This window comes from Corvus brachyrhynchos, unplaced genomic scaffold, assembly GCF_000691975.1.
Source record: "Corvus brachyrhynchos isolate BGI_N302 unplaced genomic scaffold, ASM69197v1 scaffold48, whole genome shotgun sequence".
Taxonomy (NCBI): Eukaryota; Metazoa; Chordata; class Aves; order Passeriformes; family Corvidae; genus Corvus; species Corvus brachyrhynchos.
This window is the reverse complement of record NW_008240027.1, coordinates 3,595,591-3,607,893: the sequence shown is the minus strand read 5'-3', so window position 1 is coordinate 3,607,893 and position 12,303 is coordinate 3,595,591. Positions and strand designations below refer to the sequence as shown.

Genomic DNA, 12,303 nt, shown 5'->3' with positions numbered 1-12,303 from the left:
GCTGGGCAGGGGCTGACAGAGCCCCTCGCAGCCTCCCTTCCAACAATAAACACCAAACCGAGGAGCCTGAGCCCACTCGGGGTGGATGGGCACCTCTGATCCAGGACTCCCGGTTCTGGTTTCGCAGCCCCTAGAGCTCGTGCTGTGAAATAGGTGGCCAGTTCTAAACGTGAATAAACAAACATTCGGTTTTCTGTTTGCAGGATGGAAGAGGAACTGGCAGCTCCTTCCACATCCACAGACAAAACAGACAGGTGAGATGGGAGTTGGAACTGTCAATTAGCAAATAACATGAAATCCCAGAGCTACTGAGTGAAACACAAAGGTTATCCTTCAAATCGGTTATTAGGCTTGGAGTTTAACTCACATGCATGCTGTAGGTGCTGAAAACTTCTGCTCACCAGTGGTTTGCACAAATCTGGTGCAGCAAAGCCCTTTCAAGGACTGATACACACACCAATACCAGCTGTCCTTGAAATTCTCGGGTTTCGAATTAGTGCTGGAGAGGAACAAGTATGCAGCTGGCATGTGATAGATGGTACTCCTCTGTGGGCAGCTCCTCTTGTCCCAGTCTGAGATGCTGGGCTGGACCTTCTGGAAATGAAGCTGTGCGAGATGCACTGAATTGAAACAGACACTTGCATCTGTCTCATTGTTCTCAGATGCACCATGCTGTGCTGTGAAAAGTTTTAACTTGGCTTTGTTCTTCTTTTTCTTGATTTAGCACTGGAGTCTGAAACACTGATGCTCTGTGGTGTGTTGGTGTGCAACTCCTAAAGTATGTTCTCTTGCAGCCTTTGTCATAGCAGATTCTGATACTTCTTGCAGTGATTGGATAAAATTTTCCTGTCTTCCCTTTGTTATTGGAACTGTCAGTTGTTCCAGATTTACACAAACAAGACCAAACAAATCCTGCCTACCCTGGTAGTTCCAACCACTGTAATATATGCAACTCACTATTCCATAAAGCAGACTAAGTTTTGAAAGCTGTAATTACTGTGAAAGCTAACAGAATCCTGCATTTGATTTATTTCCCCTTCCTCCAGTATGGATGTGGATGGCGAATCAAAGAAACTATTGGGTTTGGGACAGAAGCACTTGGTAATGGGAAATATTCCAGCTGCTGTGAATGCATTCCAGGAAGCTGCGAGCTTGCTGTGAGTAGTAGAATGTTCTGTGTGGTTTTGCTGGGCTTGGGCTTCAGTTTGGCTGTTCTGATGTGGATTATGCAAGAAAGATTCAGATTTTTACCTAACACGTTTATAATTTATAATGCAATTGAGGAGAGGACAAACTATTCAAAGTCACCCAAGAGCTGGAGAATGCTGTAGTTGATGTGCAGTTTAGATGGCTTTTGTGATAAGCATTACCAGTACAGTTCCCTAAGGAGGGAGAGGGATCTGATAATTCATTATGCAGGTGTCTTTTCTAATAACTTGTTCACTAGTCTTGATCAGTCTCTGAGAATAGTACTTTTTGGGTTATAGATTAATTTCCTTAGCTGGGTGTTTGAGAGCCATATCTAACTGAGAGAAGCATTCATTATTTGTTTGAAGCAATGGGAGATGAGCTAAGAAAGTGATCCTTCTGTCTAGGAATACTTAACATTCAAGTTCACATATCCAAATCTAAAGTAGGCACAGGCAAATAATTATTTATTATTTTTGTAGGGGTAAAAAGTATGGTGAGACAGCGGATGAGTGTGCAGAAGCTTTTTTTTATTATGGAAAATCTCTCCTGGAGTTGGCAAGGTATGGTGACAGTTTGTTATTTGGTGAAGTCTGTCTGATGTAACAGATTTCACTCCGTTGTGGACAGGGTTGCCCTGGGTGGGATGGGCTGTGGCACTGCAGCTTGTGCAGTTCAAATGATGGTATTAAAAGATCCAAGGGATAACAAACCTCTGTTCCCTTTAGAATGGAAAATGGTGTGCTGGGAAATGCCTTAGAAGGGGTGCAGGTGGAAGAGGAAGGAGAAAAAGCAGAAGATGACTCTGCATTGCCAGCTGCTGATGGTATGTAAAGCTGCCTGCCCTGCCAGGGAGGCACCAGGCTGTGTTTTCTTGTTGGAATGATCCAAGTTTAGTCCACTGGTATCTTGGGTAGCCTGAATCATTCTGTTGAAACTCTTGGCAGTCTGAATGGACTCACTTTCTGTTTGGTTTTTGTTAGTCTTGCTGAAGATGAGCAAAACCTGTAAAACATCTGCAAGGAGCTGGTCACTGAAAGCATGTGTAAAGGGTCACCAGGTGTCCATGTCCTGAAACACTGCATTCAAACTTGCTTTCTTAAGCTTTACCGCTGACTCCAACTGCTTTGTAACCTTGTAGCAGTACAGTGTGTGTAGACCCACAGGTCAGAGTCTCTGTAAAAAGTCCCAAGAAAGTGGCTGTTTTATACTGCCTGCAGCTGGAGAGGATACAGGAATTCCTGTCCATCCAGACTGTTAAAGCACTGGCACCTCTTGCTTAGCTGTGACTAAAATTGCTGCACAACCGCACACTGCTTGAGTGGCCGCTTGCAATGCTGCAGTCTGGGGAAGGGGAAGGACTTGCTTAGATCAAGTGGCTATGTTGGTTGTGTCCTAATTCCTTCTACTTGGAAAATGAAGCTTTTAGGAATGCTATCCAACTTGGTAACAAAACACACTGGAGGGTCTGAGGGTGGTGTTGTCAGTGCCCATTAATGTCTTTATCACTAAACTCGAAGAAATGTTTATGCTTCCTCAATCATGTAGAAGAAGCAAGGGAGGAGTTGAGAGAACAGGTTTATAACGCCATGGGGGAAAAGGAAGAGGCCAAAAAGTCCATGGAGGAGTTTCCAATACTATCTGAGAAGGAAATCAAAGAAGAGGATGTTGAAATGAAAGAGATTACAGAAGAAAAACCCAAAGAAGCAGCTGCTGACAAGGATGCAAAGCCTGAAGAGAAGACTGAGATTTCTGTGGGAAAAGAAGAATCTTCAGAAGAGCAGAAGAAGCAGGTACCTGTGGAAAAGGAGGCTGTGGAAGAGGAGGCAGCTGTGAAAGAGAAGGAGGTAGAAAAAGAGCAGGAGATGGTGCCTGAGGACAAGGTAGAGAAGGCAACTGAGGAGAAGGAGAGAATGACAGAAGTGTCAGACAAGGAGGCAAAGGCAGCTGGGGAAGAGGCTGAAGTGGGAGAAGTGGCTGTGGAAGAGAAGGGAGAGGCAGGAGAAAAGGCAGCAGAAGCAACAGAAAAAGAGCCAGCTGTGGAGAAGGGAGAGGCTGTAGAAGGGCAGGCAGAGACAGCTGTGGAAGAGAAGGCAGAAGCAGAACAGAAGGCAGAAGCACAGGCAGCAGCTGCTGTGGAACAGAGAGAAGCTGCAGAGGAGGAAACAGAGACAGCTGAACAGAAGAAGGCAGAAGAGAAACAAGAGCCAGTAGAGACAGTTACAGAAGAGAAACCAGGTGAATCTAAAGAGACAGAGTCCTCAAATGAACCTGTGCCCACAGAGGGCAAAGAGCCACCTAATGACACAGAAGAAAAGGCTGAAGTTGCTGCTAATGTAGAGAAAGAGGACAAGAAAGCTGACCTGATGGAAGAGGGTGAAGGTGCTAAGGTAGAAAAAGAAGAGAAAGATGACCTGATGGAAGAGGGAGAAGGTAACACTGAGAGGAGAAAAGTAGTTGTGGGTGGATGACTTGATGGATTTGGCTAACAATGGGTAAAAAGTGTTCCATTCAGAATTTTCTGTTTGCCTTAGAATAAGGAAAAGGCACAGTAAAGGGGCTCTTGAAGGACTTTACATCCAAGTAAAGTTTTAAGGAATAGTGAATAGTCTCAGTTTCTCTAGACTAACGCTTAACTAACTGCAAAGCAAATCTTACCTGAAAGCAAACTGACAGCCCTGTGAAATGTGTAAGTAATGGCTAGGCTGGTGGAGAATACTGAATGGATGTTCACTTGCATGCATCTGGGTGTATTGCACTAACCTTCACATAACTTGAAGCACAAATTGCCTCTGGTTATAGCTCTGTTTTATTTTTAAATGGTGGTGAAAAAAACAAGAACAGCTGAACACATAACGAAGTACATTTACTTTTGGTGGAGGAAAAGAACTCTTCATTTGAGTCTTTCTGATGGTCATTGCTAGCGAGAATTTAGCTGGAAAATCTAAACTTGATTTGCTGAAGGCTTATTGCTGCTCTACTACAGTCTTCTGACTGTCCAGCTTCTGCCCTTCTGCTTCCTTGCTTTATTATAGGTGTTTCCAGGACTCTGTTGAAGTAAGACTTGCACCCTTTGCTACAGTAGTACTTTGTTGCCTTAGTGGGCCTGTGCCTTCTATTGCACAAGTTAATTGATGAGCTGTAATTGCAAGTTGCTTGTCAGTAGCTCATCTTCACAGGCAGTGCCTTACTTCAGGAGTGGCAGATGTTCAGACTAAACAGTTCTGGACCCTGGAAGGATTTGTTCTGCTAAGCACAGTGAACACTCAGTGGTGGAGCAGTGACCTAACACAGTGTCTGTGTGGAGAGAGGATGACTGAAAATAAGCTAAGAGTAGTTACCTGCTCCTCATCCTCAGCAGTGAAAGGCTGCTTATGCACACATACTGCTGCTTTTTGCCCCAACTCTGGTAGTGTGAGGACCCTCTTGAACATCCTGGTCTGGTGCTGTGTCATTCCAAACTCCTCCCACTACTTAAATTTTAGTGTCTGTCATCTCTTCTGTTTTACCTTTATACAAGGTGTCTTCATGTTTACAGCTTTGGCCCTCTCAGTGGTAGGTGTGTGCTTTTTTGGGAGTTAGACTAGTGAGTTCACAGGCCCTCTAGTCCCCACCCAATCAGAGGTTCTGATGTAGGAATTAAGTGTGTGACTTACGGCTGCAGCCCAGCCAGTGCTCTGAAGTTATTAGCCATATTCCTTCACTGCACATTTTCCCAGAATGTCTTCTGCTGGTAGAATGGAAGATGTGATGCTCCTGCACAGTGTCAGAAGTCAAATTAGTACTACACAAGAGGAGGTTCATTAACACTGGCACTTAAATTCCTGACATGAGGAACATGAACTCAGAAACAGACCAATTTGTGTGCAGCTTGGCAGCTATCTTGCTGAAAACACTTGTTTTCCGTAGCATGAAGGTCAGCAGTTGGCCAGTGCCTCTAGGGCTGCTCAGGATCTTGTTGCTTCAGTGGGAGCTCACAACAAATTTGTGAGAACTAAATTCTATGTAAGTTTCTGTTGTAGATGGTAAAAAGTTGAACTTACGGACTACTTTAGTCTACAGTGCTGAAGAGTTTCAGCAAGACGGCTGCTGATGCTGAGAATCTAATGTATCTGCTCTTCTTACATCACACCTCTAACCTGTTACTGGAAGGATGAGGGTTGGATATAACATATTCTGCCTGACTCCCTGTCGAGCAAGCACAGGAACAAGAAGTGTGCTCATCCATCTACTTACTTTCTAGAAACAGAAGAATCTGAAGAGGAAGATAAAGAAAATGATAAAGCTGAAGATGAGAAGGAGAATGAATTGACAGTGGAAGACAAGGTGAGGTTGCTGAGCTCTGACACGGGTGCTCATGGAAGGGTGCAGTATAGGCCTAAATATCATGTTGGTTTCCTTCTAAAAGCTCATTTGTGTTTCATTTAGTTCTGTGTAGGAAAGTACTTCTGAAAGCCACTATTGCCTAGGAACGACCAGTGTTAGGCCTTGTCTGCATTGTAGCATCTTGCTCAGCTGTGTCTGTAAACTTGGGTTTGTTCAGCTGCTCTGACACAAATGCTTGTGGTGTGCTGAGCTAACGTGGCCTGGTGGGGCAGGCAGGGAGAGCTGCTCCAGCCTGTCACTGGAGTTACTTGGAACAGTTAATTCTCTGCTTGTCTTGTTGTTTCACTGTACATGTTGAATGCTCCTGGTCCAGTCCAGTAAGCTTGTGATTAGGATGGGAATTGTTTAAGTGTGGTGCTCCTCAAACCTGAGATGTACATTGACGTAGCAGTGAAAATGCCTGGAAAAGTCTGCAGCCTTGTAGAGTGGCACTAAGCATTGTAGATAACTGTCTGTCCCTTTCTCAGACTATTCTAACAAAGCTCAAAGGCTCATTAAAAAAAGCTGGACCATCAACTTTATTTGGTTCATCTAAAGAGCACCTTAACTAAGATCTTGCTCTTGAGATAATATGGGTGCTTGGTGCCCTGTTATTTCTGGAAAAAAAGTTAAGGCATATCACAAAACAATGTGAGTTTGTGTTCTGTTGAAACATCTTTACTCCAGGCAAAATCGTGCTTGATACAGTAACCTCTTCTGCAGATTCTTTTTCTTTTTTTTTTTTTTTCTTCTAGTGGTAAATGGTTTGCCTCTTGCAGAAATTGATTCCGTGACAACACCGATTAGGAATTTAGTGGTGGTGTTTGATGTGATCTGTGACCAAATCATTTAATGTCTCATGCACTTCTGGTCTTTACAGGAAAGTGAGGAGGATGAAATTGGCAATCTTGAGCTAGCCTGGGACATGCTGGAGTTAGCAAAAGTCATTTACAAGAGGTAAAGACTGAAGTACTAATTTGGGTATATGCCACAGAAGCTCAGTGTAAATTGGAGGGTGGCACAGCCAGTTACTGAATGTGGCATATTCTGATCAGAATTTGTAAATTTTTTTTTTCTTCTTGCTTTAGACAAGAAACAAAAGAAGCTCAGCTCCATGCAGCTCAAGCTCATCTGAAGTTAGGAGAAGTTAGCATTGAATCTGGTAAGTAATGTTAATTGTCATGTGTGAAGTGTTTGATTCCGCTTTCTGTCACTGGATTTTGTACTTTAAAATTAGCAGATGTGTTAAGGCAGTCAGGATGAGAACAAATTAGACTGATCATGATAGTTGCAGCCATGTGAGAAGCTTTGGAATTAATGGTTGGTGCCTTAAATAGGATAGTCTGTGCCTTTGCAGAGCAGTGGAAAAAAGTTTGCGTAAGAAGTAATGTGTTGCCAGATCAAAACCAGCCTTGTGTTCTGCTTTCTGTAGTGACCAAACCTTGCTTATGAACTTGAGAGACTTACTGAAATTGTCACTGAGCTTAATTAATAAGAGGTGTCAGTACCATGCCACTGTCAGAACAAAAAGACTGCAAATGAAAAATAGTTGACTGTCTTAGCCCTTCCCAAATCCTAGGCTATAGTCAGGAAAGACTCTTGTGTTACACAGCAGAAAAAAGGAGTGGGAAGCAAGCCCCAGGTTAGTGCTGTGTAATGTCTTGCTTGCCTTTCATTTAAAAACACATTTTAATCTTGTTAAATCCAAATGTACTCTTTCTTTGGGACAGGCATTGGAAATAATCCAACAGGTTTCTGGGCCAGGGCTACAGAGCAAGGGTTGTCTTGTGTCACTAGAACACATTCAGTGGAGAGCTTGACAGGAAGGTGGTAGGGGACTCTGCTTAGCTCCAGATCCATGTTGCAGTTGTGACCAGTTACATTCAGTTCCTGGTAGCAGGTAAAGCAGGAGGATTTGGTGCCTGCTTTGACTTGTCTGCTCAGTTTTCTGTGCTGAGATTAGACAAAGCACTCGTGAGAGAACCAGAGGAACTGGCCTAGACAGTCTCTGAGGGGAGGCAGAGTTGTCACCTGATGGTCTAAAAGCAGCCCAGCACTGCTGTGTTCAGTGATGGTTCTGTTTGCAGACTGTATGATGTGTAACAAAACATGGAGTAACCAAACCAGGGTTTAGATTGTGGATAATTACTGAGGTTTGTAAAGACCTTGGGACTTTCTCCTGTAGAAAACTACACACAGGCAATTGAGGAGTTCCAGGCCTGCCTGGCCCTGCAGCAGAAGTACCTGGAGGCTCATGACCGACTGCTGGCTGAGAGCCACTACCAGCTGGCCCTGGCCTACCACTACAACAGCGACTTCGACGAGGCTGTCCTGCAGTTCGGGAAGTCCATGGAGGTCATAGACAAGAGACTGGGTACGTGGAATTCTGAAGCTGCCTAGTGAGTTTTCTCCAGGCAAAGTAGTGAGGTGTGCTCATTGTCTGCTGTCATGTTTTATCTAAAAGCAATGACAGACTACAGCAAGGGCAGAATTTTTAAAACTGTTTGTTAGCAGATAGTTGCTTCTGGATGTTGGTAACTGGACAGTTACTTTGTCTCGAGGTGTTTTGCCCTGATAACTGTTTCACCCCAGCAATACTGACCGAGCGAATAAAGAAGGCAGACACTGGCTCCCCGGAGGACGAGAAGGAGATTGAAGAACTGAAGGGATTGCTTCCTGAAATTAAAGAGAAGATAGAAGATTCAAAGGAGTCACAGAAGAGTGCAAGAGTAGCTGAGCTGGGACTGAAAGCAACTCTGGTGAGTGTGTCCTGTGGTTTCCTTTTGAGCCAACCCTCCTTCCAGTGGAACTTGAAGTAAATCAGTAATGGGAGGAGCTCAGACTTGATCAGGGGCTGGTGGTTCCTCACAGGTGTTACCAAGCTGTGGTTGTGAGAAGGAAACTGAGGCAGCTGACATCTAAAGAGGATATTTACTAAGTACCCTGATACTAATTGTTCCAAACTGAGAAGGAATTTGATAGGCTTCTGTGGCATTTAATGTATCAGGCCTGGAAATGATGGGTCAGACAGATGTGGAGCGCGTGTTGCCTCTGTCCTGTGCGGAAGTGCAGAAGCCAGTGGTGGGACATGAAGGACTTGGGCTTTCTGTATCTCAGTAAGCTCACATGTATGGTCTGCCACAGTCTGTTTTTTCTGCTTTTCTTAAGGTTGGAACCACATCTGGCTTTGCACAAAGTGAAGGCAGTGGTTCTGTTTCCACAGTAAGTTAATCAAAAATGGATGTTGTTAATTCTCGTCTGCTCTAAGGATTACTGGTTGCATTTGCTCATGTGTCAGTGTCTGTCTTGTATCAGATTCCAGTAAGGAAAGCAGCTGATGGTGCATCTCAGTGTGTAACAGACATCTCTCATCTAGTCAGGAAAAAGGTGAGTCCAGAAATGATTCGTTAAACAAGCAGTTTGTTGAAGTACTACTGGCTTGCTCTGTGTAATTAGATTTTTTTCTGTCTTAAGAGTTTTTTTCTTAACTTAGTTGTATAATGGGAAAACATTCCAAAAGTAAAACCAGTAGTGTATGAAACTCTTTTCCACTGGGAGCCAATCAGGAGACCATTCTTGGTGGTTCAGCACCCTGCCCGATGCACGCTGATGTAAATCTGACCCAGTTGTGCAGCTTCTGCAGGTGTTCCCTGAACAAGAGCTTCCTCTGCTGAGGGCCCTCAAGAGCAGCAGGGTCACCTACAGATTCCAAGGAAAAGGCAGGCAACCAGGCTGGGCTGGGTTCCCTTCTTTCCAAAAGGAAATGGGAACTTGGGCTTAATAAATAGTAAAGCCACACTGGTGGTAATTATAAACTGCCTCTTAAAGAGATCAGGTATTGAACACTTGGTTCCTTTAAGTGTTACATGTTCTCTAGAAGTGTTTGCTGATTAAAGCTAAGATCTTATAGGGGATACTCTTATGTTGCCTCTGTTCCATTGGCCTGTGAGTTCAGGTGTGCCTGGAGTGATTTGGAGCTGCTTTAGGTGCTTTCAAATGTTGTAGATGGCCTAAGTCTACCCTTGAACTGTTACAGGCTCAGTGGTTGCTCCTTTCCTTGCCAGACTATAACTGAGGATAATTTAGGTCTGGAGATCCTGGCACCCAGACAGTGTCACTGTGGTCGAGACCTCGATGCCAGAGCCTCAAAGCTCTGGTTAAACCCCAACCCTGGGAAGTCTGTCCTGAGCCTGGCAAGCAGAGGTTGGGTAGATGATGTGCAATGACATCTAATGCTGAATTTCTCAAAAATATTTAAACTTTGATTTGTACTTAGTAGAGATTATACATAATTTTGTTTTCAGAGGAAACCAGAGGAGGAGACTCATCAGGGAGACAATGAAGCCAAGAAATCTAAACCAGAACCAGCTGTCAATGGTGGTGGTGGGGATACTGTCCCCAGTGGAAATGAGGTCGCAGAAAAAATGGAAGAGGAGGTGGGCAGCTGAGCCAGGAGTCTGGGCAGTGGTTTTTTATTTTATTTCCCCCCCTCTCTATTCAGGGATTGTTGTGTGCCTGGTAGATGTCCTGGTTTTATTGCCCGCTGGCCTTCACAAGGTTTCCCAGATGAGATGAAGAATATTCCTAGTGGGCAGGATGCATGCTGTACTGTGGTGCTGACCCTGTGTGGGCTGGACAGGCCCAGCTGTGGGGCCTTGTCACCTGTGGGGTGGGACACAAACAGGTTCTGGGTGGTTTTTTGCTGGACTCCACTCCAGCACAGGGTCTTCCCCCAATTTTTAATGTTCCGGTATTATTACTGACCCCTGGGCTGTACTTGTTACTGTCAATGCTTTAGGGTAGTGTTGGGCTCTGGAGACCATCAAAGCTCACATAGTCAGTTAAATCTTTAAATTACAGAACCTGTGGGCTGCTGCATGAGTTGGTGCTGTAAGACTGTGTCTTGTCTTTTAAAAACAAACCCTTATCTTCTCTTTTAGACAGAGAAAAGGCCACAAGCAGAATCAGGGGCTGCAGTTGAAAGCACAGTATGATAATTCTTTAACCTTGGACACTCCTCTCCTTACAAGGAAAATGGTTTTGTATATAGTGTATTTTTTCACTTTTTGGCAACTTTTGTATGACTTCAATAAAGATTGTAAGCAAATGGTCTCTCTTGACCTTCCTCCTGTGACAGGTTCCAGCCTCTGCTCCTGGCTCTCCCCCTGGGCTGCAGGTCTCAGCCCTGGCCCACTGCTGGGCTTGTGCTCCCTTTAGCTTCAGCATTTCCACCCACATCTGCCTTCTGAGGCAGGAGCAGAGGCTTGGATGGGCCAGGCAGGGCTGGCTGCTGCAGGGAAGAAGAGCATTGCATGGAATTCACTGTAGTCTTGTCCAGGGATCTGACCTTTTCTCCTTCTGGAGCCTTATCACAGCTGGGGCTGTTTTGTTCATTCAAGGCTGAGCCTGAAGTGGGTTCTAGTGGTGCCTCCCTCAGCTTTGAGCAGCCTAAAGATAGTGGGGAAGGCTGATAAAGAGCTTTGTAACATCCTGGGCCTTGTTGCTGTGTATTTTTAGCTCTGTTCAACCTCCACTTTGCACCCAGGAGGGGGTGCCAGGAGCAGGTGCTGATGGTTTGAGGCAGGGGCAGGGCTGTCCACTCAGACAGCTTGAGTCCCAGGTGGGGCTGGGAGCCTGCCCTGGGCTCTGTGTGTGTGTGTGTGTATAAAAAAAGGCCAAGAAGTGAAGAGCAATGAGCTGAAGCCATTTATTAAACATAACCCACGGCCTGTGATGCTTTGGAAGGCTGGCTGTGGCTTTTGCTGGTTCCCAGGGAGGGCTGCATCTGGGGCTGTACCTGAGGGAAAGGAATTTGTGCCCCTCTGTGCCCTCTTCCTGTCCCTAAACCACCATTGTGAGCAGAGTGAAACCCTCATCTGGCTGTGGGCTCAGCCCTGAGGTGGAGGCTGAGCTGTGTAACTCATGTGGCTGCTGGCTTGGGCGTTTGCCTGATGCTGCCTGTCCTTTTCCTGCGGAAATGCCCAGAGCCTCTTTGGTCCCAGCAGTGTTCCCATACACTTTCCCCCCACCCCACCACTGTAGGATCCTGGTCCCAAAACCCATCTCTGCAGCTTGAACACAGGTTTTGCCATCCCTTCATCACCCTAACAGTTACTAAAGCCCCAATTTGCCACTCCAGGGTGGTGAGGGGGTGCCAGGGCAGTCCAGTGGGGCCATGGCCCATTCCTGGCTCACCTTTGGGGAGCCCTGTCTTGTTCTGGGGGCTCCTGAGCAGGAGGAGGGTCCTCCAGGGCCATAAAGGGGGTGAGGGGGAGTCCAGGGGACACATGGGCTGTGGGGCTGCCAGGCCCCAGCGCAGGCCCAGGGGGCTCCTGGGAAAGGAAAAAAGTGATGTCAAGGGGAGAAGGGTCCTGGCACTGTCCTGTCCAGGCATGGGCAGGAGCTGCCCAGCCATCCCCTCACAGGTGCCATTGCGTGTGCAAAGCAAATCCCACCCTTGGTCCAGCACTGGGGGGTACTCACCTCCTGCCCCAGTGGCCCTATCCCCAACCACAGCAAAGGGAGTAGTTCCCAAATGTCCCCAAGCTTGTACCTCCACACCCATCATTCCATCCCAGTTGGCAGCCCAATCCCATCTCCCCTCTCCCCTCCTTGGAGAGCTGGAAATTGCCTAGGGCTGAGGCTCTTACCATAAAAAGTTCTGGCACAGCCAGGGCTGGCGGCAGTGGAGGGGCTATGGGGGGTGGGAGGATGGGGGGGTGCAGCCATGGCCTCGTCTGCTCTGCGTGG

The 12,303-nt window shown here is 46.0% G+C and overlaps 1 protein-coding gene and 1 long non-coding RNA gene across 2 annotated transcripts; one reads left to right on the top strand and one right to left on the bottom strand.

Moving 5' to 3' along the window:
- Positions 1 to 17: 17 nt before the first annotated feature.
- Positions 18 to 10,665, top strand: NASP (nuclear autoantigenic sperm protein). Its single transcript, XM_008640776.2, has 14 exons — positions 18 to 254; positions 1,047 to 1,157; positions 1,671 to 1,751; positions 1,917 to 2,014; positions 2,737 to 3,621; positions 5,432 to 5,514; positions 6,434 to 6,510; positions 6,642 to 6,715; positions 7,739 to 7,927; positions 8,146 to 8,312; positions 8,722 to 8,775; positions 8,869 to 8,940; positions 9,858 to 9,989; positions 10,494 to 10,665. The coding sequence occupies exons 1-14, from the start codon at positions 205 to 207 to the stop codon at positions 10,545 to 10,547; spliced, it is 2,127 nt and encodes a 708-aa protein (XP_008638998.1). The 5' UTR covers positions 18 to 204; the 3' UTR covers positions 10,548 to 10,665.
- Positions 10,666 to 10,945: 280 nt separating this feature from the next.
- Positions 10,946 to 12,297, bottom strand: LOC108448985. The gene is made up of 2 exons (XR_001865078.1): positions 12,204 to 12,297; positions 10,946 to 11,885 (listed from the first exon to the last, which is right to left on the bottom strand). It is a non-coding gene; the product is annotated as an uncharacterized LOC108448985 (long non-coding RNA).
- Between the last annotated feature and the right edge of the window lie 6 nt (positions 12,298 to 12,303).